The sequence below is a fragment of the Prunus persica genome, chromosome G1 (assembly GCF_000346465.2).
Source record: "Prunus persica cultivar Lovell chromosome G1, Prunus_persica_NCBIv2, whole genome shotgun sequence".
Taxonomy (NCBI): Eukaryota; Viridiplantae; Streptophyta; class Magnoliopsida; order Rosales; family Rosaceae; genus Prunus; species Prunus persica.
The window spans coordinates 33,452,268-33,478,830 of NC_034009.1; the positions used below are offsets into that span (position 1 = coordinate 33,452,268).

General features: G+C 38.0%; 3 protein-coding genes and 1 non-coding gene across 4 annotated transcripts; 2 read left to right on the forward strand and 2 right to left on the reverse strand.

Moving 5' to 3' along the window:
- On the forward strand, window positions 7,019-12,068 carry LOC18792273 (endoplasmin homolog). The gene is made up of 15 exons (XM_007225600.2): window positions 7,019-7,187; window positions 7,342-7,462; window positions 7,552-7,705; window positions 7,797-7,877; window positions 7,977-8,088; window positions 8,180-8,306; window positions 8,417-8,555; window positions 8,763-8,880; window positions 9,044-9,243; window positions 9,349-9,564; window positions 9,688-9,853; window positions 10,141-10,282; window positions 10,390-10,540; window positions 10,673-11,077; window positions 11,539-12,068. The coding sequence occupies exons 1-15, from the start codon at window positions 7,121-7,123 to the stop codon at window positions 11,785-11,787; spliced, it is 2,448 nt and encodes an 815-aa protein (XP_007225662.1). The 5' UTR covers window positions 7,019-7,120; the 3' UTR covers window positions 11,788-12,068.
- On the reverse strand, window positions 11,796-15,040 carry LOC18792044 (thaumatin-like protein 1b). Its single transcript, XM_007224224.2, has 3 exons — window positions 14,196-15,040; window positions 13,370-14,045; window positions 11,796-13,075 (listed from the first exon to the last, which is right to left on the reverse strand). The coding sequence occupies exons 1-3, from the start codon at window positions 14,269-14,271 to the stop codon at window positions 12,817-12,819; spliced, it is 1,011 nt and encodes a 336-aa protein (XP_007224286.1). The 5' UTR covers window positions 14,272-15,040; the 3' UTR covers window positions 11,796-12,816.
- On the forward strand, window positions 17,408-17,491 carry TRNAL-CAA. The gene has a single exon. It is a non-coding gene; the product is annotated as a tRNA-Leu (tRNA).
- Window positions 23,237-25,912, reverse strand: LOC18790695 (thaumatin-like protein 1). Its single transcript, XM_007222553.2, has 3 exons — window positions 25,504-25,912; window positions 24,700-25,393; window positions 23,237-23,994 (listed from the first exon to the last, which is right to left on the reverse strand). The coding sequence occupies exons 1-3, from the start codon at window positions 25,562-25,564 to the stop codon at window positions 23,757-23,759; spliced, it is 993 nt and encodes a 330-aa protein (XP_007222615.1). The 5' UTR covers window positions 25,565-25,912; the 3' UTR covers window positions 23,237-23,756.

The following is a 26,563-nucleotide window of genomic DNA, read 5'->3' on the forward strand; positions in this document are numbered from 1 at the left end:
TCAAGCCTATTTCTTAAGCCCAAACATATGGGTAAGCATGAGAGAGAAAAACCAATACCTTAGGAAAATATCCAATGGCCTGCAACACTTAGGAAAATTCCACATCAGCCAAAACATCTAGCACCTTGTAAAAAAAAAAGAAGCAAATAGGCTGCTTCCAGCAGCTTGACAAAATCAAAACAAACTCACATACCATTGAAAATAAAACACCAACAACCCAACACCTTAGAAAATAGCCCAGCCCAACACCTTATAAAATATCCAGCATTTTTGAAAATATCTCACATCCCAGTTAAAACTAGATCGAAGTCAAACCATCGTAAGAACCAAGCAAACCTTGTGTTGATGGAAGTAAATCACCTTTTGACAAGCACACTTACCCATTCTTTCTTTTGCAAGCTCTGGTGGGAAAACAAGAAGGAAAAGCAAGAGGCGCCTTACCCAGATGGACGAGTCCAGCTGCAGGATAGTCTTGGAACCCCAAAAAGCTCTGCTCCTATGTGCTTGGGTTGGGAAAATTACACAAAAAAGGATTGAATGGAAGAAAGTGAAGAAAAATTGAGAATAAGACTTGATAAAATTGGGGGCTTCCAACGCCTATAAAAGAAGGCACCTTCTACCCAGCAAAATAACTCAGCCAGATCGGGCAGCATCCTTACTCATTGTTGGAAGCTTAAATTTCAAGTCGTGTTCTTCCATCTTCTTCCTCTCTCTCCCATAACTACATCTAGAGAAAGCAAGCATCCACTCTTACTACTGGAACTCTTCAATTTCAAGCTATGTTCTTCTATTTATTCCATTTTTCTCTTCTAGCAAAACACCCAAGAGAGTGACGAAGCTTTCGTCAAGTCGCTGGAAGATTTGCTCAAGCCACTCATTCTCTATTTCCATATCTCTTTCTCTTCCTTAGCCAAAATCCCATCAAATTTCTCTTTCCCCTTGCTCTGAACCTTTGAAATCCAAGCTATTTCTCTATATTGCTAAACTCATGAAGACTTAGCTCCCATGCCACAAGCTTCCCAAGCCAAGCGATATTTCTAATCTGTCACAATCGTTTGATTTATTAGTGAAAGGAACCAAAGTGTTTTCTAATGCTCTACGAACCTTTCAAAACACACTTGGGGCCTGATTCTTGAACTCAAGCACATGGGCAATTTTATCCATCCTCTCTTTAAGGCAGCCTAAGCCCATTCGTCAAGCTATTGGAACAAAAAGACCTCTACACTCATCTAACTCAATCGGTCTTGCTCTTGCACTTCAATTACCCAGATTAGACGAACTATTCGTTAATAGTTTTCTAGGGCTTAGAACATTAATTTAGGATATCAATTTCATTAAAATTATAAAGGATATATCAATTAAGGGATGAGGTTTGGGAGGGTTAACTATTGGGTGGGGGTTTGTTAGGGTTAGGGTTAGAGAGTAATCTAATTAGGGGAAGAGGTTCGATAGGGTTAACTATCGGGTACAGTTTTGTCCATGTTATTTTTAAAAAATTACATGGCTAAAATGATGTCGTTTTGCCATGCAATTATAAATAAAAAAAATAAAAAATTTTGTAGTGCACGCAGCACAACGCTGATGTTGCGGTGACATTCTGTCTAGCATCTGGTGTGCAGCTGCAAGGGGTCACACCACCAGCTCAGGAGGACCTCCAAGCCTATTTCCATGGCTTCCAAGAGGTCGTGCAACCCCACTATCGCTCTACCATTGATTATATGGGATTAACTATCGAGTACCAATCCAGCCTAACTCTCAACAAATGACTTCATTAAAGGCATGTTTACTTATCTGAAAAGGGAATGAGAGGAACAGGAGTCTCATTCCTGACCACTCTTTTGTTTACTTGCATATTGGGAATGAAAAGTGATGCAGGCCCCACATATAATCATGACTTTGATTCCTAATATAGGGGCAATGGCATTTCAGATGGGAGAAGTGGTATTGTTGGGCATGGATGAATCGGAATGGATATTTTTTACCCAAATTACCCTCATATAGTTTGTGAAAAAAAAAAAAAAAAACAAGTTTATGCCATTTTCTTTGAACATAAATATATTTAACTCAATTGTATATATTTAGATATACTAGGAAGTAAGAATTAAACTTATAAAACATGATTATTTTTACAGAACTTCAAAAATAAAATAAAATTAGAGAACTTGAACAACAACGAAAAAAATAGAGAACTTTTCTCATGTATTTTTTTTTTGGTTTAAAACAAAAAAATTTATCATTTGAAAATTTGTGTGAGTAGTTGAACAATTTGGTATTGGATTTGTTTTGCAAGGGCATTTTGGTAATCAAAATAATTTTGATTCCGATTCTTAACAATAATAAATAGTTTTGATGAGAATTCGTTTTGTTTTCATTCTAATTCATGACAGTTAGTAAATAACTTAATTGGAATGCTTGACTTCAATTCCTGAATGCTCTAATTCATGTTTATCCTGATTTCTGATTAGTAAACATGCCTAACTGCTTCATAAAACAAAGTACCTATATTAACCTCTATGTTTTATTGAAAAGAGATATTAAATTTGAATATTCCTTTTCTATATTTTGTTTTATAATAAAAAAACACTCTATGCTGAAGTGAGAAGCTACTTAAATCCTTTTTTTTTTTTTTTTATAATCAAGGAAAGATAACTTTATTGAACCAACAATTTCAGGGTACAAAAAGTAAAAACTAGACTTTAGTAATACAACAAGAGTGGCCTTGTTAAAACCTTGCCTTTAAAAACCCCCAAATGGAGGAAAATCCGGTCAAGGAAAAAGAGTACCACAACACCACACCTAGTATAAAATGAAAAATAAAAAAATAACTTGTCATTGGCCAAAACATCAAAAAGCCATAAATGACCATCCTCTAGCCAAACTTGAACTTCTTGAGACATAAGCACCTTAGCTTTCTTTGGATCTGTAAGGTCACAGACCCCATACAGGACTTAGAAGGTTGAGCCCCCAAGGGAACAACATGATTGGTAACATCCGACAAGGGAAGAGAAGATTTAACCATACTATTCAGTCACGAAAATCGCTTCCAATGGCCTCGAGCAGCATGAAGAGATTATACTTGGCTAATCACCACAGAATTGAAAGGCACACCACCAAAGGTATAGAAAACCCACTTGGAAAACTTGGAAAAGGAATAGACGAAGGACAAATTTGACTTAGGAAACCAGCACGAACAGAAGAAACCAATGAAAAAGGGTAAAAACCTCGAAGACAAAAGTCCATGTGTTGGATAAAAATTAAACTTGGCAGAAAAGCCCAACTCCAATCCAACGAGCTCAAAAAACTGGGCCTCCAAAATATAAGAAGAAACTGCCTAGGCAATAGAAATCCACCTGACTGATAACTGTTTAATGTTAACAAGAAGAACGTGACAACCGCTGGTAACTGACTGATACCAATCGTCTCAACCGATGGCACATCCACGCATGAGAAACGAGAGAAACGAACAGTAAGGCGATGATCACCAACATTCGTCGTGTCCTCCATGACTGCAAACGAGATTAGACTAATCCTGATTTTGTCCATCAGGGAATCTTGGACCACCAAAAGGCTTCAAAATAGCATGTAAAATACTATTTTAAGGTTTCACCACACGCACATGAAGATCCAGAGAAGGCCGGAATTAGTCTAGCGTCCGATGTTCCAAATAGCCACAATCATGACAGAATTCAGGCAGATGCTCATAAGTGAAATCAACCTATTTCACACCAATATCGGAAAAGGAAATATTCATACCCCTCCAAAGAGATTTGGTAATATTAACTCTAACTCTGACCCACAAGCATCGACCTACACAATCTACTTAAATCCTTTAACCATGGATTCTTGAAAAAAACCAAAAAAAAGCCCTTTCAACTAGGAGGAGTGAAAATGTTATGGTCAGTCATCACAAAAGTATATTGAATTGAAAAATTGGTATGCACTTTCACGAATATCTGAGAGGCCCAATCCTATTCTTTTAAGAGATATTTAGTCATATTGTAATAACCCAAAACAAAATATCTAAAAATTAGCATTAATTTATTCTAGCAAAAAGACGATTTTGCCCTCGCATTATTTAATAGGAAAAAAGTTGACTTTTTGATCGAGAAGGAATTTGGCAATTTCGCTTATGCCGTTGCGTAGAGCACGGTGAAACGAGTCCTTAGACACGGAGTGGACTCGAATTGGAGTTGTAACGAAGAAAATACGGTCAAAATACCGTGAAGGGCAAAACGGTAATTTGGAAAAAGTCAGATTTTTATCTCTTTTCTCCTCTCTCTCTCTCCTCCCGTCGCACGCAGCCCGTGCCCCTCCTCCCTTCCCGTCGCCACACCGGCCACCACAGGGCACGCCGATCTCCGGTGTTGGTACCAGCAGCTTCATCTCGCCGCCGCCGTCACGCCACGACCCGCCTCCACCCCTGCACCGGCCGGAGCTCGCCGGAAACTGGAGGAGAACCGCCGGTTTTGGGCAAAACTTCATCTCCTTCGTTCTCCCTCAATTCTCAACCAAATCGTTCGAGTAAGGCACCAGAGGATTAGCAGAACCACATGAGGGACCTTCAAAGGGTCCAGCTAGCTCGGACCAGCAGTGAGTGGACTTTTCTTTTCTAAATGATATTTATAATTAAATTTTATATTTGATCTTGAATAGGTGTTATTACATATTTTCTGAACATGAATTGCATCGTGAAATATCTTTATTTTTATAATACTTAGTTGAGCAGCAGACTTGAGATCTTTGATGCAGAAACTTAGCTCAGATTTATCAGATTTCGGAGAATTATCAGATTTTTCTAAATTAGAACCACCATGTACCCGCTTGTTTTTAGTGATTACCCTCAGACGGACCGATGTCTACGGACATCCAGTCTGTTTACAGTTCTATCAGTGCACTTGACATTGCCTCACGAGGTTCGGGGACGCTCGGACCGTGAGTGCCAGGATTTGCGGCTCGGTTGACTCTGTGTCCACGAGACTGTCAGGATTTGTGGCTCGGCTGACTCTGTGTCTCCGAGACCTGCCAGGATTTACGGCTCGGCAGACTTGGTGTCCCCGAGACCTGCCAGGATTTGATGCTCGGCTGACTCTGTGTCCCCGAGACCTGCCAGGATTTGCGGCTCGGCTGACTCTGTGTCCCCGAGACCTGCCAGGATTTGCGGTTCAGGCTGACTACGGTCCCCTGTATCTTGCCAGAGCGGCTCGAGTTGACTTGGTGTCATCGAGACCTGCCAGCGGATTAGGCTGACCATAGTCCCCTGAATCCTGCCAGTTTGCAGCTCGGATAGACTTTGTGTCGCCGAGACCTGCCAGGGGATTTGACGGATTTTACAGGGGTACATTTAGGTGGTAGTTTAAAGGAATTTGAGTGCTTTTATACAGCTATTGCTTTCAGTCATTTTATATTAGTTTCCTCAATGTTCGTGCATGTTTTATATCTCCATATAATTGTTCAGTTTTACGAATTTATATACATACATTTATATATAGTTAAATGAATACCTTATATTAAACACAGTTGAACTTTAGCCTTACTTATCAAGTTATTTTTGCCATGGGGTTATTATGATTATAAACTGATTTCAAGAACATTATTTTTGTCCACTCACATTTTCAAACTTGTTTTTCGCCCCCAGGCTGTAAAAGTGCGCAGGCATCCACCACCGGGCCACTCCTAGCTTCCGCACCACCAAGAAACGTAGGATTTTATTGTAAAAGTTCTTGAAATCTTGTAAATTAGTAGAAAATGCTCTGATATCTCGTTTTAGTGGGAAACTTGATCTGTTGAATGCTTGGTTATTTTATTCTGGCAGTTTGTGGAAAATTATTTGCTTGTTTAACAGGTGGAAGATTTTGGGTTTAGACAAAATACAGGGGAGACTCTGCCGAATTTTCGGCAGGAGTCTAAGGGAAGTTTTACTAATAATTGTAACAGGAAGGGTAAAAAGGTCATTTGTGCCCGACATTCGCCAGGTGTCGGACACGCACAGGACTTGGTTCGAATTCCAAAGTGGAATTGGGATTGGGTCCTGTCACATATACTCATTCTTAGCACTAATAATATAGATAAACTATACACCATTTAATTTCTATAAACAAATTCAAAAAATGACAGCTGACCCTATTGAATTTAATTTTGATTATTCAATTACTTTGATGCAGTATTTTGGATATTTTTATGAGGTTTTGGAGTTGGACTTGTTTTAAGAAATTAATAGCAATTTTGTAAGTTATAAGAAGTTAAAGGCCTCTTTGTTATGTTGTAAATGAGCTTTGAGTGTATTTCTAAAGTCCATTTCATATATGGTTTTTTTATAATTTAAATCCTTATATCTATATATATAAAGCAAAAGGCAGAGAATGGTGAAACATTCAAAATACCAGAAAATGCCATTTGTTAATTCAAACATTAAGAATTGAAATTATTAATTAAATGAGGATAATATCGTAAATTCATATTTTTTAATATTAAAAAAATTAAAATTAAAAACAAAATAAGATAATAGGTCCTACTTTTATGGAACATAACTACCCTGTTATTTTTTTTTAATTCTAAAAATAAAAATAAAAAAGAAAAAGAAAACCAATTGGCACATGCGTGAGCATGTGTCAAGGGGCTAGTTGGATATAATAGTGAATCTCCCTTCTTTTAATTGAGATAGATTCAAGCAGAAGAATCAAAAATCGATGAGCGTTGGATTTTATCCACGTCAAGGACGAAACAAAATCCAATAATAAACTGCCACGTAGAAGAAGTAAACTCTATCCGTAGGATCATACATGTTGGCAGCACAAGCTTCATCGGATAGGTCAAGCAGACTGGAGATCTCAAGTCGTCGGTGGGCCCGTCCGCAATTCCTTGTGTCTCCACGTCAAGGAAACAGAGCAGGCCCAATAAAATCCAGCCACGTATCCATAAACAAATCAAGAAGCGTTGGTTCGCCACGCTGGCAAAACGAGGCCAATCCAATGTCAAGTTGCCGTTAACATGACGCTCTCCGTCTAAACAGCAGAGCTATGTATAAAAACTAAAGCTAGGAAACATTGGTAAGCACTGAAACGGATTTTCTCAGTGAGCGAAGTTACTAGAACAACTTCTTCGAGTGTGTTGGAGTAGTAAGATGAGGAAGTGGACGATCCCTTCCGCTCTGCTTCTGCTGTGCCTTCTCTCTCTCCTGCCGGATCAGGGTAAGCTAGGGTTTTCATAATCTATTGTTTCTGTTCATTTCTATAGATCTTGATTAGTCAATGCTGCATTGCTCTAAGTAAATGTTTCTAAATTTTGATGTTCATATTTGGAAGTTGAAATTGATTAGGGTTTTGGGGATCTATGTTTGTTCAGGTCGGAAATTACAGGCCAATGCAGAGGATAGTTCTGAGGAGCTCGTAGATCCACCAAAGGTTGAGGACAAGATCGGGGCTGTTCCCAATGGGCTATCCACCGACTCTGACGTCGCTAAGAGGTGAGAGGTTTACCAATATCTGAGTTTTATGAATTTGAAGCCTCTTTAGCAGTTTCTGAATAGATGTGTATTACTTACTGCCACTGTAGGGAGGCCGAGTCAATCTCAAAGAGATCGCTCCGCAGCAACGCGGAACAGTTTCAGTTCCAGGCAGAGGTGTCTCGGCTCATGGACATTATTATCCACTCTCTCTATAGCAACAAAGACATTTTCCTCAGGGAGCTGATCTCCAATGCTTCTGATGTAAACCTTTGACACTAACTTATCTCGTACAACGTTTTATCATTGACCTGCCATGATTTCGATGCTAACGGAAAACTTTTCTCGATTTCAGGCGCTCGACAAGATTAGATTCCTTGCCCTTACAGACAAGGAGGTTTTGGGTGAAGGCGATGACACTAACCTCGAAATACAGGTTAGTGGATGTTGCTTGCGTTGCTTTGAATTTATGAAGCATAACAAGCGATATATGTTATTGAATCTTGTTGGATTGTCTAAAAAATAACCTGTGCAGATTAAATTAGACAAGGAGAAGAGAATCCTCTCCATACGTGACAGGGGTATAGGTATGACAAAGGAGGACTTAATCAAGAACTTGGGAACCATAGCAAAATCTGGAACTTCAGGTATATATTGCTTTATATATTGAGTCTGAAAATTTCCGGCGGAATTATGTGTTGGTTATACTGATTTAATTCGTATTTACTTTGCTTGCAGCCTTTGTGGAGAAGATGCAGACAAGTGGTGATCTCAATCTTATCGGGCAATTTGGAGTTGGGTTCTACTCTGTATACCTCGTTGCAGATAATGTGGAAGTCATCAGCAAACACAATGATGACAAACAGTAGGTGTTTAAAATACGTGTTACTCTTTCATTGATGTTGTTATGCTAACAGTTTTCTTGGGGTACGCCTTAACTGTTATAGATGATCATATAAATTTCTTGTGTTTCAGGCATGTTTGGGAGTCAAAGGCTGATGGGTCATTTGTAGTTTCCGAGGATACATATAATGAACCACTGGGACGTGGTACTGAAATTAGATTGCATCTTAGTGAAGAAGCAGGGGAATATTTGGAAGAGAGCAAACTAAAAGTAAGTGGTTCCCCATTTTATTTCATTTCAATTTTTACTTACATTGGTTCCCCATTTTCCTGGGTGCTGGTACAAACTATTACTCCCATCTTAATTATGCCTATTATATAACCAATAACGCTCTCATCTCTGTTACTTGGATGCATTGTTCTTATTTTTGTTTTATGGTGCCATGATAATTTGATGATTGTTTTATTTTTTTTGCAGGAGTTGGTGAAGAAATATTCTGAATTTATCAACTTCCCCATCCACCTCTGGGCAAGCAAAGAGGTTGATGTGGAGGTTCCTGCCGATGAGGATGAGTCCTCTGATGAGGAAGAATCACGTATGCACCCATTATTCAGTTTATTTTCTCAAATATGATTGTAAAAGCTTTTAGTGCTGATAGCAGAAATTAATTATATTTCTAAGCATTAAAATTTCATCTGGTTCGATGCATATTCTTACATATTCTTGCCTCCCTGCTTTTACCCAATGATTGTGAACAGCTGAAAGCAAATCCTCCGAGGAAGAAACTGAGAAAAGTGAAGATGAAGATGAAGATTCTGAGAAAAAACCAAAGACAAAGAAAATAAAAGAAACTACTTATGAATGGGAGCTTCTAAATGATGTTAAGGCTATATGGTTGCGCAATCCAAAGGAAGTAACTGATGAAGAGTACACCAAATTCTATCACTCTCTTTCCAAGGTAATGTTCTTATGGTTGCATGACCTTGTAGAATGTTTTTGGGAACTAAATCACCTTTCATATTCTGTGTATTCATCAATTGCACATATTTATACTGTTCAACAGGATTTTGGTGATGAGAAGCCTTTATCATGGAGCCACTTTACCGCTGAAGGTGACGTAGAATTCAAGGCTGTCCTGTTTGTGCCTCCTAAGGCTCCTCATGATCTATATGAGAGCTACTATAATGCCAATAAATCCAACTTGAAGTTGTATGTTAGAAGGGTTTTCATATCAGATGAATTTGATGAGCTTTTGCCAAAGTATCTGAATTTTTTGAAGGTAATGCAGGATTTGTTTAAGTTCTTGCAATTAGGTTTATGAGATTGATTTTTACATGCTTACCAAAACTGGTTTTTACATGCTTACCAAATCTGGTTTTTACATTGATGATCTTATGATCAGGGTCTTGTTGATTCTGATACCTTGCCACTCAATGTATCACGAGAAATGCTTCAACAACACAGCAGTTTGAAGACAATTAAGAAGAAGCTCATCCGGAAAGCCCTTGATATGATCCGTAAACTTGCTGAGGAAGATCCTGATGAGTCCAATGACAAAGACAAGAAAGGTATGGTGCACATAAAATTGCTTCTTGTTAATATTTGCAAGCAGTTTCTTTGTACAATTCTGGGAGTTTTCAATCAGAGCGTACGATTTGTTATGTGGTGCATTGATGTCATGTTTACTGCATCCCAGTTGAACTTGCATTAATACCAACCCTTGAAAACCAACAACTTGAGCTTCATGTTTTGCTGTTTTTTTTGTAAAAGTTACTGATGCTAACAGGGGGGAGAGTTACTAAGTTTGCATTAATTGTTCACTTATGCATTGTGTTGAATTTTGATGCGAAAACAGAGCTTGAGAAATCCAGTGATGATGATGAGAAGAGAGGCCAATATACTAGATTCTGGAATGAATTTGGCAAGTCCATTAAGCTTGGTATCATTGAAGATGCGGCTAACAGGAATCGTTTGGCAAAACTCCTAAGATTTGAGAGGTAAACATATTTTATGGTACTATTTATGTTTAGTTTTATTGGCAGCACTAAATGTCCTTATAGTTGCCTTCATGGGGTTGAATGACCAACTATGAACTCTCTGGCAGCACCAAGTCAGATGGAAAATTGACTTCACTAGATCAGTACATTTCAAGGATGAAATCTGGGCAGAAGGACATATTTTACATTACTGGAGCCAGCAAAGAACAGTTGGAAAAATCCCCGTTCATTGAGCGGCTTAAGAAGAAAAATTATGAGGTACATAAAAAAGATATTCAATCTTTGCACTTGTTTAAATAGGTGATATTTGTTACTTTCCCACTTGTTTGAGTCACGAGGAAGGGATTTTTTTTGGGTCTCTCTGTTTACCTTCAATATCTATTGTTGCAGGTTATTTTCTTCACAGATCCAGTTGATGAATATCTGATGCAATACTTGATGGACTATGAAGACAAGAAATTCCAGAACGTGTCAAAGGAGGGTTTGAAACTTGGTAAAGACTCAAAAGACAAGGAAGTCAAGGAATCATACAAGGAACTCACTAAATGGTGGAAGAGTGCTCTTGCCAGTGACAATGTGGATGATGTGAAGCTGTCCAACCGTTTGGCTGACACGCCTTGTGTGGTTGTGACATCAAAGTATGGTTGGAGTGCAAACATGGAGAGGATCATGCAGTCTCAGACTTTATCAGATGCTAGCAAACAAGCATACATGCGTGGCAAGAGGATCCTTGAGATTAACCCAAGGCACCCAATCATCAAGGAGCTCCGGGAGAGAGTAGTAAAGAATGCCGAGGTATGTTCGAGACTTATTCCCCTTCACTTGCATATTCAGAAATTTGAATGGAGGAAACATATATGAAGAAGATATATGTGCATTCATGATCGTGTTAGCTTTTAAATGGTCTCCAACATTTATAAATGACTGGTGGCTCTTCCTTGCAAAATATTTTCAAGAAATCTTGACCTTTGTAACCTGGATTTCTCTCATTGGTTCAAATTGTTTCATTTCTGATTGAGTCGCATTTGGGGATCTGATCTTTGTCTTTGTTATGAAATCAAAATGGTTCGTCATTTAGGTGGTTTACATGAATAAATAGGCACATTGCTATCACAGGTCTGTTAAGCAATTGAAAGGAGCCAAGGCCTACCCCTACTCTTATGGTTGGGTTTAAAAGCATGTCTTAGAAAAAAACCATTTGTTGAATTGTTAGTGAATCCGGTTTATCTTATTCAATATTTTTGCTTGCTCTTCAGGATGAGAGCGTAAAGCAGACAGCACAGCTTATTTACCAGACTGCACTCATGGAGAGCGGTTTCAATCTTCCAGACCCCAAGGATTTTGCCTCCCGCATTTACAGTTCAGTGAAGTCTAGCCTAAACATAAACCCTGATGTTGCAGTTGAGGAGGAAGAAGATGTTGAAGAGGTTGAGACAGAAACTGCTACAAATGAAGCGACAGCTACCCCTGAGGCTGATGCAGATACACTGAAGGATGAGTTGTAGGTTGCCTATAGCCGATAGGGTGGGGTGATACTTTAAGGTCCAATGGGCTTTGGCCTTTCACGGTTCAGTTTCTGGAGAAACGGGAAATCGCTGCTTTGCACTTTTTGATTTAATTTGGTTAAGTTAAAGACATTAGGTAATAGATTTACTGTAATCGTATAAACCAGAATTTTGTCTCCAGCATCTAGTTAATGAGTTTCAGAGAGACTATGCCATGTACTTTCTTTGCAAATACAATGTTGTTCAATTAATCAATTGTCTCTGTCTATTTCTTTTCCTCACCTTGTTGAGTAATTGCAGCGTTATATACAAGCAGGCCGCAGGCGCACGCTCTCTAATGTCTAGTGTGATATATCTTTGAGTTTTATTTATAATGCAGATTTTAGACAAGTTTATCTTGGCTGGTATAGGACCGAAGAGAAAACTCCATCTTGGTTTAGGGTTTTTAAGGAACTGGCTCTGGGCCACAAACAATTCTTCCGATCTAAGTTTAGCAGGGAACTGGTTAGATTTTCAAAAGTACCAAATGAAATGATGGACCATAATTACACTCATTGCGATTCGCAGGGTCAAAAACTTCAAAGAGACGAGAACTAGCAAAGCTTGTAGTTCCAGCGAAGTTTTTTCTGTTTAGCAGCTGGTGCCCAACATTTCACCAACCAAATTACCTAGATGGATTCAAAGATAAGCAAACACTTTGTTTTTAACTGACATTGCAATCAAGTTCTTTGTTTTTTACTGACATTGCAATCAAGTTGACGAATGAATTGGAATAATGGCAATGCCTCAATCTCAAAATGCTCTTTCTTATATACTTCATTCGTACACTAACTTACCACTTGCTATCGTTCAAAAACTAGCCGAGGGAAGAAAAAATATTAACAAAAACTGTATCTTTATATACTACTCTATGCTAAAACTATATCTAATCTATATCGTCGTCTCTCTCTATACTATACAACCTCTTGACTTCCTCATTAGCCTCCGAGGCCCGCACGTGCGTGTATATATATTACATAGGATATGAGACTAAGAATGAAGCAACGATAGAGAAAGAAAGAGAAATAAAGTGGCAACCAATGAAGTGTAAAGAGCAGAAGAAGAAAGGGTCTTCGTTGAGTCTCCAGTGAAAAAGTTCGGAAACCATGGAGGAGGACTGTTACTGTTTCCCACCACCGCAGGGACCTCCCCTGTCGTCCCACTCCCACCTCCAGACCCGTTATTTGTTGTGGTTGTTGTCTGCCCCGACCCATTACTTGTTGTTGTAGACGTACTTGCAGATTTTTGACTGTATGCACCACATATAAATCAAATTATAAGTAGAGAAAATGTAAATGAGACCCACCCAACCCAACCCAACCCAAGTAGCTGATTTCTTTAATAATTATTTATGGCTGTTTCTCTAACATTGAAGAACAATCAAAAGCAATCAATAGTAATCTGGTTTCCTAGTAATGAGTCGCTGCTGGCTTGTGGCTCACAAAAGATTAGTATAATTAGTACATGAAAAAAGTTGCAGGAAAAGCAAAACGGGAATATTGGGAAAGAAGATAACACTAATTATGAATAAAATATAAATTACCTTGTTGTGGAAGGGCAGAATGTTATGGTGTAATCAGCTCCAGTACAAGTAAATGTACTGCTGGCATCGTCATACGCGTAGCTATACGATCTAGGACACGCGGCTTTAAACATCTCCGAATAAACCGACGGCTTACAAGTGTCGGGGGTACCAAACGCGCCGTTGCAACAATACTCCGGGCTCCCAAAAGCCTCACACGCACTCTTACACGCCGCGCCGTCCCCGACCCGTAACTCAGCCGGGCACCGCTGGTTCAAGTCCGTTGCGCACCCAGTCGACAAACAACTACCCGACCCGCCGCTCGGCTCCACCATCATGGGTAAGTTGTAGCCGTCCACTAAGCTGACGTCGTAGAAATCCTGGTTGTCGGAGCCGCCGATCGTGAACTCGGCGAGAGTGGCTGGTGGGTTAGCGCCGGCGCCATTGCACTCGACTTGGTTGGAGCCGCAGTCTCCGGTGGTGCAGGTGCCCTGACCGGTGGTGGGGTCGAAGTTACAACCGGTTCGAGCCCAGAATCGGCCTGACCAGTTGGGTGGGGATTGAAATGAACGGGAGGCGCCGTGTTGGAGTTGGAGGCCGGTGCTGTCTAATCTGCTACTGCCGGCATTGGATAGAATTCCGGGCCATACAGTGTAGTCGCACTTGTTTATGATTGTAAATGTAGCTCCCGCTATGCCTGTAACATTACATATATATATCAAAAAAGAAATGTTATGTTTAATTTTAAACATAAAAATTTTAAACATAAATAATGTGATAATAATATAAATTTGAAACATCTTGAGGAAATTAATATCGAAAATGAGTGCTATGCATACACACGTACCTTTGCAAATTGTAAACAAAATGAGGGTGATGTACAAAGAAGAAAAATGGAAGATGGCCATCAGATTCAGATCCATTTTGGAGAATATTTGATTATGTACTGAAAGAATGCTTGTCTTGACTAGCCTAGATATCCAGAGAGAGGATTTATAAACTCGAATAAGAAGATTAATAATTTGAGAGAGAGAGAGAGAGAGAGAGAGAGAGAGAGAGAGAGAGAGAGGGAGATGGAAATGAAAGCAGAATAGAAAACAGATTTTGAGGGTGAAGGAAGAAATCTGTGACTTGTATGTAATGCTTAATTGTGTAAGTAGGATCCTGTGGGATTCATTTGGTGTGTTTTGTGGTTTGCACGTCACTATTTATATAAGGTGGAATGGAACACTTTGTATAATTACAAAAATATATAGGAGCCCCGTAACTTCCAGCGTAGGTTGTTTTTTTTGGTCTGAAACTTCCAGCGTAGGTCAAACACTCAATCCAAGGGAAAGCTGCTGCAAAAATAAATGGGAAAATACTTATCTCTTTCTTTGGAAGTAAGAATTCTTATTCTCTTGCCTATCAAAATTTGAGATATGTGTGGAGATTTTTCTTTTTTTGTTTTTTATGAATTATTTTCGCATATGTATCACGATCTCCTTGAATAATGTCCAAATAAATGTATATTAATTTTTCTTATAGTATATTGTGTATCGTACGTCATTTTTGTATAATCTCATAGTTTTCTACGCATGGGCATGGGCTGCAACAGATGTAAAAAATAGAGAGATCATTTGGTTGATATGTACTGCCAAGATCTAGTTCAATGGCAAATCAAGCTTGAATTTATTTGAGTGTACTCGACCCTATCCCTACCTATAGTACAAATAATCCATCCAAACACCACTATGGGGACATGCTAAAGATATGTACCTTTATTATTATTTTCACCAATATCCTTGTTCCTTATCTTTCTAATCATCTGTTTCTCTTTATTTATTTATTTATTTTTATTAAAGGGGAGGTTCGTTTAATTCTAATCACCTGTATCAAGTAGATTATATAAATAATTCGGTATACGTTCAATTCTAATGATAGAATTTGGGTACAATCTACACATATATTGTTAGTAATTCAAGTCCTTTGACTTCAATGCCGTGTAGGATTACATTCATTTTCTAATTTTATGATGTAATTATATATATTTTTTCTTTTTAAATTTATTTTCATGTTCCAATTATGCCCTTATGATTTAAATCGACTGATTCATATCATAATAATTAGCTAATTAATACAACTATTGATTCTGATTGCAATTCATAAACGGGTAAGAAATTAATTTTAGGCCAATAATTACTATATTTGACCTTTTAGTTAATTATGATTTGAATTTATAAAATATTTTCTTGTCTATCCATTTTAATTTTGAAAATTCCATAAACATGCGCTGATACAAAATAAAATAAAATAAAATAAAAAATTCCTATAATCTTTCTTCTTCATCTTGTTCATCTTCTTCTTTCTTCTTCCTTGTTTTTCTTCTTACAATCCGATGGAGAGGAGGTATAATTATCTATGGACTAGGAATATACATGAATGTTAATTAGGTATGGATAGGTAAATTACCTATGGAGAAGGTATACATATGAATGCTATTTGTCTATGGAGGAGGTATACATATGAATGTTAATTATTTATGGAGGAGATATATATGATATGAAGTTACCTATGAAGGAGGTATACACAAACTTGCAAAGTAGGTAAATCAAACCACCCAAAGACATATATACCTCACCATAAGGTATTCACTGGTTGAAAGCTTTTGATAAATTGAGATTAATTGTAGAAATGTGATATTAATTTATTAATTGTAGTAATTAATAAAATTCAGATGATTGATTATACAATGACAATATGTGTAAATGTTTTAAAAACAGTGACCAACACTTTGCATACTTGGATGTCCTATTGAGTCACTGGATCCAATTCTACGTCAAAAGAGAGGTGAACTGCATTCATAGTGCAAACTCAAAATTGAACTTATATCGAAAGAACCCAAAAATAAATATAAATGTTGGGTTACACTTAATTCTTTGAACTGACCTATTCTCCTTTATTCGAGCATCTATAATTTGATTTGGTATACGTATCATGTATCAAGTATCAACAAGCTCCACTTAACAAACGTGTTCCGACCATTAATTGTATATGTTGAAGGAATCTTGCTTTTGGGTTCCTTCCCATATTCAATGATTCAATAATGTCAATGAGCATCCTCAAAATTTCTGTAGGGTTGACAACTTTACTTTACTAGGTGGAATTAGATTCTCATAATCTCATATGCATATATATCTAACATTCTTTTAAGTATTCATTTCACCGAAATTAGGTGAAATAGTGAACCGAATCACGACAAATAATTCCTCAAAAGTTGAAAGTTTTCAAAACTATTGACATACTCTCAAATAGATAGTAGTTATATATATATATATTTTTCATTGTGCCATGCACATTCTGAATCAATTTCATTATTACAAAATCCAGCTATTAATAAATAATGTTGAAATTATGGTAGTGTATGCAAATGTAGCCAAAGAAAAAGGAAGTTTCTTTGCTAAAGGGTTAGTGGAATTGAGAAATAGTCCTGAATCGTCCGTGATTGGATTATTTTTTATACTCCATGACCATGAGTGAGTGAGATCGCATTGGAAAAGGAACTCTTTGCACAAGGATGGGAAACCTAGCACGTGGGACGGTGAGAGCATAGCTGTTTGTGTTTACCAGCTTGCCACGTGTACTGTTTGTTGATGTTTTTTGTTCATAAATTTACTCCAACCGCCCAAAACAATTTTAAAAACAAAATAGACATGTTTATTTCTGTGTGATTCTTTTTCGTTAAATGAAACTATGTTGCGTGTGTCAGCATGAACAAAATTGTTAACTTAAGCTTATGGGTGATTTTTTTGGGTTTAGGATCTGGTAAAGCAAAAGCTTGGAGTAACCGACATTGCTGATACAACTCCACGTCACAGCATACATGGTGGCGTGGAATGCACTTCCGTTGTGGGACTCTGTTGTCTTTTAACCCTTTGTTTACCATTCTCTATTTGGCTGGAAAATGTGACAGTTGGAACTTGGATTGGAAACCGCGTCTTTCTTAATGATTTTCGAATACGAATTATTTATTTATTTATTTGGTTAGTATATAAAGATAAAAATCACAAGGTTAGCGTAGTCAGGATGGCCGAGTGGTCTAAGGCGCCAGACTCAAGTTCTGGTCTTCGAGAGAGGGCGTGGGTTCAAATCCCACTTCTGACATATTTTTTGACAATTTTTATATTTGATTAAGTTTTTACTTCATTAAATTAGTGCCCTCAAAAGAGTTTAAAAAAGAATAAGGTTCATTGAAATTTGAGCACACCCAAAGCCAAATGTAAGTTACCATCAATGACAAGAAAGCTTATAAATTTGGTAAATTAATATTGGGTGTCCAGAATGTCAACAAAGCATATGTGTACAGTGTTCTCTTCTGCGGCAAAGTGTAATGGCTACATGATACATGGCATGCATGTGGAAAAAGTGTACCACTTTTCGGGCAATGACGTGCATGTTGTTGCCTAGCTTTGCTTTGCTTGTGTGTATTGATGATGACTGTGATTTGTAGAATATCTGCAGTATCCACCTCAAAAGACCATACTTAGAATAACACACAACCACCAAACCTAAATTGAATCATGATAGATCAGCTAGCTTAATTAGCTGCAGAGAATGGCATTAATATGATCTCCCTTCTTTTTAACTTCAACATATATATATATATATATATAGAGATTCATTTAAAGAATTCTTCAAATAAACTTCTTTGAGGGACACCCTTGTAGGACTCACTTCGTATTGTATTTTACTAATCCAAACCGTCTATTTTGTAGATATTTATTAAAAAATTATCTCTACAAAAAATCACTTGAATCCAATATTATTTGACCACTCAATTGAATTATTGAAAGTTTAGTATTTTCTTGAAGCACCGTTTTCATTGATTTTATTGGATGTCAAAACAATTTTCGATTTTTCTAATTTTTTGCAAGGATGATCTATGCATGTAGACTTAAAAAATAGATAGTTTGGATCGTTGAAAAAAAAAATTCATAAGGAACCTTAAAGGGTGTCCCTCAAGTAAAATTATTTGAAGAATTCCTCAATAAAAAGACATTATGACAGAATGCTGATTAATCATCCTATTACTCATAATCACAATAGTTGAGGATAAAGTAAAAGAGTTTAAGTTGCTTAAAGTATGTTGTCTAAGAGTAAGGGTAAGATATTAATTTGTGGCTGATAATAATCCAATCCCCAGCACACCAAAACTAGTGGTTCTGTTATGACCCAAAAAAACAAAAACAAAAACAAAAACAAAAACAAAAACAAAACTATTGGTTTTGAAATCTTCTGACCATATATGCATGCAAATGCAAAAAGTGATGAAATCCTATATATATAGGTTATCAAGTTATTGGAGAAACCCAACATGATGACATGCAAAAGTGGAATGTCTACGCTGCAAATGCAAAAGGTGTTTGCTCTCCATCCTTCATATATATAATTTGCAGCATGTGCAAGAACTAACAGCAGAAAGTTATCTTATCTTGGACCAAATTAATGTCCTTTATATGTTGGGATAAGAATTCGCAACCCCATATCGTGCACAGGGTGTTAACCAACGACTGTCGTTTCATTTGTTGGTACTTTAAAGCAACTTGACGCAGTTGCAGTTGCAGTTGTTTCCTTTTCATTTCTTTCTTTCTTTATTGAAGATTGGGGTCACAACAATCTCACACCACACTTTGGACGGGGACATGGCTTTTTCCTCATGTTGCTCAAACTTACATGGTTTGCTTCATTTTTCTTTCTGACTTTTTGCTGATAAGTCATTGTACTAATACTAGCAAGTAGGTATGCATCTGCATGCAGATAGATACGGTATCTTTTTTGCTAATATACTTTTATCTCTGCTTTTCTTTTTACTTTGCTGCATATGCATATCTGTGGAAATAAAATAAAAGGCAGCTGTCTGTGTGATGACAAAGCGATGGTATGGTATGGAATGCAGGACTAACCCCCGTAAAACTTTTTTTGTTGTTTTGTTTTCGGGGGTCTGAAAACCTCTTCAAGATATCTAGCTTTATACAAACATACATATGAAATGGCCTTGTACGTACATATCTTCTCCCCTAAGCAACTGTGCTTTTGCCATCATCTCTTTCTATTTACAATACAATGAAGAAAACAATCAAAGAAGACTGACTTTGAAAAAGCTATATATACAGATATACACGCATGTTTGACTCACAACAGCATGGCCTTTTTGTCTCAACTCAACAGTATGAAATACTTGATAGTGGATCTGAATTTGGCGGAGACCGAGAGTTGAGTTTGGGTTTTTTCTTAGGTCCTGGAGGATGATTTGACAGGGTTTAGGGAGTGGCCCAAGTCTTTTGGGGCAGATAAGACAAATTGCTCATGAGCTAGTTTAGTTTGGGCTCATGGACTTAGTTTTGTAGACTGTTTACATGAGCCCATTATTACATAGGAATTATTAGTTTAGTCAAACAGAAAGTTTTAAAATTAAAAGGCCTTTCATCACACAGCGTTCTTGACGTTTATGAAACTATCAGATTGCATCTTTAAAGTATTTTTGTATCACTCATGATTCCTAACGTTAATATGGGTGCTCTTAAATAGTCCACCTATCAAAAAAATTGTTAAATTTAAGGATATAATAGTCAAATCAATTAAATTTGGATATCCAACACAATGTGTCGTTATGAAAAATGCTTACAACTCCAGTACAGCCAAACCAATAATCAAAATAAGAAATGTTGAAACTACAAGGCCATGCCTGCTCTTTGCTTTTAAGTGAAGAGACTCGAGATTGCAAGGGAAACTGCATTGCTTCTCTAAAATTTCTTAAAATGAGTTATGCGAAAACGACACAAACATAACGTATTCATGGAATGATAAGTTTCTTGCCAGCATAGATTGTATCCCCTGTAACACCATTAGCCTCTTTGATCGCATCAATGGATACCTAAGATGTATATAAAAAGAAAACATATATCAAATCAAAAGCAAAACATGACTACCAAATAAAATATCATACTAGAAAAATAAAAATAGCATCATATCATTTTGTAGTGGCAAAATTTCATACTTCAAAGTGCAACATATTATTACTTTCAAAGGTTTTGGCAGTCATCCAACATAAATAAATTCTCACCCTCTGTTTCACCGACATGTTTATAATGCTTATTATGATGATTTGGACCAGGTTTGGGGGTCTCAAGTGGCATACATTATGTTTTATGATGATTTGAAGCTCAAAAAAGGACCTAAAACCCAAAAAACCCAACTGCTGTTTTGCCCAGAAATTTGAAGATTTTTCGTCACCAAATGTTTTTAACGACCGATGTTCATCAGATTTTTCGTGGCTAAACATTTTTTGCGACGGTGTTCTTCAGATTTTTCATCACTAAAAGTCAAATTTTCAGATCAACTTTAGACTTATATATGCCTTGGGCTCTGGCCAATTGCGACGAATGTTCCAAATTTCCTGATTTTTTGTATTTCCCCAATCTTGGTTACAAGCTTCTATATATATATATTTTATAATTTTGGATTGATTTGACGATTATATCCCTGGATTTAACTATTGACAGATGGACTATTTAAGAGCACCCATATTAACGTTAGAGACCATGAGTGATACAAAAAAAAACTTTTAAAGATGCAATTTAATAGTTTCGCAAACAGCAGTGACGTTTTGTGATAAAAAGCCAAATTAAAATTAAAAACAAAAAGTAATGATTTTGTTGTTGGTTGGAATGGAATCGTAGTCCAATACCTTATCCATAAACGCACTAAACTAGGTAGCATATTGTTTCACAATTATCATGATCAAAATATATAACACATGCATGCTTATTTTATTAGTAGCATTTAGCAATTTAGCATACGATACGACCACCAACTTTCTCTGATCAATCAGTCATAGTCCCTTGTTTTTTCTTCCCCTATATGATAAAGCTTCTTTATAGAGGCGGATTCACTGATTCAGGTAGCGATTAACACACATACACGCACCAAAAAGAAAAAAGAAAAAAAAAAGGTGTTTTCCTTCCAACAACAGGTTACATGTTGGTCAAGAATGGACGCAAGTTTCGCATTGAAATGATTGGGTGTGGCACTGGCGAATATAAAGTAAGCAGTAATCGTACTCGTAGTGAGAGAGAGAGAGAGATTGGGCTGAAAATGAAGGATCATCTGTTCTGCGTACACACTCACTCACTTCAATTGCTTCAATTTGTTAATTTCCATATATTCGGGCGGCTATTATGCATACTGCAAATTTCAGGCTCTATCTGTTTCCATTATTAATGACACTGATGCCGGAACAGAAACCAATTATATATATTTATATCAAAGTTTTAATTTGTGGATATATATATAATAAGAAGATTAAAAAAGAGAGGCAGGAGGAGCTGGTAGTTAAGTAGAAGGCTAGTTTTGTTTTGTATGAGTCAAAACTGAGCCCCCACAACTTCCAAGCGTGGTAGCTGTCCTGCCCTTTGGTCCAACATCCCATTCATCATGACTAGGAATTCAATTAAGCCAACTCCTTTTTCAACTTGATATATAAAACAATACGTTCGTTCATACATGTAAGGATCAAATCAATTTGGCATGACGTGCAGCAGTGCGCAAGTGTCATGGAATTGCAGCCCAACCCCAACTTGATGGTGAAAGAGCAGTAATTAATGGATTGGATTAATGGCTTTTCCATCATCTGTGAGAGCGCCTACAGCTACAATCTACAATCTACAATCTAGAATCTACAATCTAGTAGACGTAGAGTTTGGTTGGATATAGAATTAGCAAACAACATATATAAAGCCAATTTGGTTGGATTGGTTACATATGATATCCACAATGAGTATGAGCAGCAGCTGAACCAGAAAATAAGGATAAGTGAAGAAGACTCTAAATCAATGAATATGCGGCGCTCATTTTTCATGAGTCTTCCACTGTGCACATCAGCAGCACAGATATGCATATAATATAAGCCTTGTTTTTAATGAAATCCTCCTCCAATGAGTCATGGATGGACATTAAATAAAATAAAATAAAGGCAGATAATGCATGAACGAACGGTGCACTCTCATTCTTGTTGTCTGCTGGTGGTGGATTGACGGAAGCTGCCATGCGCGACCAACACAAGACAAGAGCATCAAGGAACGAATGAATGAACAATATATATGTGTTTGATGCTGACCTTTTGCGGCCTCTTCGAAACCTCTAACAGCCGCATAAGAATCTTTGCTTGCATACACACACACACACACAATCACCGAGCTAGATCCAAGCTAGTGAATGTCAAAATCTTTGCATTTGCATACGTAATTAAAAGAAAATTTGGAAAGTGATGTCTTTGTTTAATCTCTCTACTTGGATTATATACAGAACAGAAGAAGCTCAAGTTGCTAACACATATTCATATTCTTATCAAGAAATAAAGTTTTTTTTTTTTTATGGTGACGCTTGTTAGAATTGAATCCACAAAACCCAAAGCTTGCATGCGTCAATTTCAGAGAAACATTTTTAAACAGTAAGACAAGGAGGTAAGGTGTGGATGAGAGAAATTGTGACAGCATGGACTGGTGTTGTTTTTGTGATATTCTTTTGTCGTTGGATTTATTTATTCATGAGACTGAGAGTACACAACAGAAAAAGTAATTCAATCATTACACCTTTGCTTCTAATCTTCGAGTAATTAAGTTGGAGCATGATCACCACCAAGGCTAAATAGGCCATCATCACGTAGGTATTCTCATGATTGAAATTAAGGTTTGCAGTTGCAGACTGCTTCATTATTTGTTGTGAAATTAAGGTGATCTCAACTGAAGCATCATCATCCAACTATCCAAGCTTTATTATTATTGCTTCATAAACATAATGTCAAATTCAAATAATAACATGGGAGCTTCAATGCTTGGTGACCAAGTGACATCAAATGGAAAGATAAAAGCTTCATTTTCTTCCTACCAAATTGGGCAATTAACATTATAATAATAATAAACTCTATATTTGTATAGCAACATTCCCTAAAATACAAACAAACCAATTTCGACCCTCCATTTAACATAAAGAATTGGATGACCAAAAATTAAAAAAAATTCTAAAATATTCCTTCCTTCCAACCAACAGCTCTATCTTCATGTTCACTACCACAATTTTTTGCATTTCTATATATCTAATCTAATCTAATCCAATCCAATTGGGTGCCCCTACAAAACAACTTGTTCATTAAAGAAAGCAACTTCAATTCCTGAAGAAGGTTAAGCAGACGGGTGGTGGGCTTTTCAATCAATGACTCAAATCCACGTCACATGGGCCCCACTAAGCAATTTCACATCGCCATGCCATATAAAATTATAAAAAATAATGAAAATAAAATTGGTGCAAAAAAGTTGTAGGGTCCACGTCCCCAATTGAGGGCCCAAGTTATGGGCCACCCTCACGGAAGAAGTTAGAAGAAGAGCTGCGACAGCAGCTGAATGGCCAGCGCGACGGTAACCAAACCCGCAATTGCATGTGATGTAGTACGCGTGGACGACGATGCTTCGCTTTGATCGTACGAGGCACCTTCGTATTCCATTGTGTTGTTTATCGGCTCCGGTGAGCTGCTTGTAGACGACGGTGTACCTGTACCTGTAGTAGTATTTGTAGGCTGTGGCTGTGTGTTCTGTCCCTGAGACGCTTTCTTGCTGCAATTAATAATACTTACCGTCAGTAAATTTAATTTACCCACTAAACAAAAATTAAAATGCAAATTCCCAAATTATGGACCGTTGCAAAAGTAAAAAAGGAGACAAGTTTGGAGTGTGTGCGAGTGTTTATTAATTAAACAAAGGGAATCGAATCGAATCGAATCTCTAGGTTTTGAAGAGCATCGGAATCTACGCTTTTTGGCGTAGAAATGCATCTTTGTTATTTCTCCAGATTCAGAGAGGTGCGTTCCTTCTGCATTCGAATTGGAGACTGACCGCATATGGAATTCGACTGACCGCATATGGAATTCTAAAAGACTCTTTTGACCTTTAGTTTTTCAATAAAATTTAACAAGGCTAGTTTTGACTTTTGACTACCAAAAAAAGGGGGTCGGGTGGTAGGATGCCGGCTTAGAGCCGTGCTGAGTGGTGGTTGTTCTATCAAACCAGACGCCCGTTCATCAATCCCCCATCACTGACAGCCTGACACTGACTAATGACCCATATTCCGTTGTGCTCAGTTGGCCCATAAGTTGACGAACAAAAGTTATTAAAGTAAAAAGTAAAATATAAACAACCCCAACCCCCAACGTTCATATTGACAGGCTTCGTACGAACTTATTTACCCCTCACAACGTTAAAAAACGAAAGAGGCGGGGAAGGGAACGTGAAGGAGAAATGAGTAAATATGAATAAAAATACCTGGTGCTAGGCGAGGGGCAGAAAGTGATGGTGTAATCCGCAGCAGCACATGTGAAGGTGCTGGTCCTATCGTCGTATGCGTAACTGTAAGCATGTGGACAAGCGTTCTTGAATATCTGAGAGTAGGATGACGGCTTGCAAGTGTCCGGTGTACCATACGCGCCGCTGCAACAGTACTGCGGCTGTTGAAACGCCTCGCACGCGCTCTTGCAGGCCACGCCTTCTCTGCCGTCGGCGCTGGTGACCTTGAGCTCGGAAGGGCAAAGGCCGTTGAGATCGACCACGCAGCCGGTGTTCGAACAGTTGGTCCCACTGCCGCCCTGTGGGACCACCAACATAGGGAGGTTGTAACCGTCGACGAGGCTGACGTCAAAGAAATCGAGGCCGCCGGAGCCGTCGAGGGTGAACTCAGCGAGAGTGGCGGGCGGGGCAGCGCCGTTACCGGCGCATTCTACTTTGCCGGAGCCGCAATCGCCTGTGACGCAGGAGAATTTGCCGGTGGAGTCTTGGGAGCAGAGGGTTCGGCCCCAGAAGCGGCCGCCCCAGGAGGTTGGAGCAGAGATGGTCTTGGTCTCGCCCTTTTGGAGAGCAAAGCCGGTGGTCGGAAGGGGAGGCACGCCGGCGTTGGTGAGAATGCCCGGCCAAACTGTGTACTCGCACTTGTTCACCATTGTGAATGTGGTTGAAAGAACTCCTGCAGGCAAGAAACAGAGTGAAAAATTAATCTACAAATTTACACAAGTTTGCAGAAATTGAGAAAAATTTGCTTAGTAGAAGATAGTTTTGTTATTATTGAAGAATTACCTGATGTGAATAGCCCAAGTATGGTTAACAGGGACACCAACAATGATGCTAATGGAGCCATAAGTTCAGACAAGTAGAGAAACAGAGCAACTGGAAAATATTGGAGGAGGTTGAAGGAATCTCTGCACTGCAGGGCTGGGATCTCGGCACTGCAGATAGAGGATAATGAGAGAGCAGAGAGCAGAGAGCAGAGGTGAGATTCTCAAAAAGTGATGAGGAGTACCGAGTATTTATAAAGGCAGCAGTAGGCAGCAACGGAAGAGCCCCCTCTTACTTCCCCAGTAATATTTGGAAAGCAGGTTCTTACTTACTAGTTATAGGAATAGGAGTATTGTCTCACTTCCAATGGGAGAGAAAGCAATTCTTTCCTGTTATTTTTTCGGCAAGCAATTGAGAACCAACAAAGAAGATAAAAGTAATAAAATATGGAGGCTAACAATTCATGAAAAAGTGCCTATTCTATTGTTGCTTGGTTTTTTTTTCTTCGTTTTGGTATGAGAAAGTGATATAAGATGATACACAAGTGGTGGGATCAACTTTTACTAATATGTCAACCGTCAGTTACATTTCATGGAAGCCTAAAACTTATAGGAATGCTACAGACACCAACTTAAACACTAACTTTTTATTGCGAAATTATATATTGTGTAACACTCCGACTCTAAATTAAATTCCTAAATTAAATTTCTTAAGTTAATTAATTTTGAATTTTCGAATTTATCTTTGAGGTAGGGATAAATTGGTTATTTTATTATCCGGAAAGAGTTTGGGGCAGTGACTGGTATTTTTAAGAAGATCGTACTGAGATGAGTCCGTAGACACGTAGTGAGCTCGATTTGGAGTTGTAACGAAGAAGTTACAATCAAAACATCGGCAATGACAAAACCGTAAATATTTCGAAGTTTGTTTTTTAAAAAAAACCAGATTTTTCCTCTCTCTCTCTCTTTCTCTCTCTCTCTCTCTCGTCGCGAGCAGCCCCTCCCCTTCTAAATTTTTCTGCACAGCCGTGGCTTCCAAGAGCCACCGCTGCCCACCACCGTCAACGACCAGCCTCGAGACC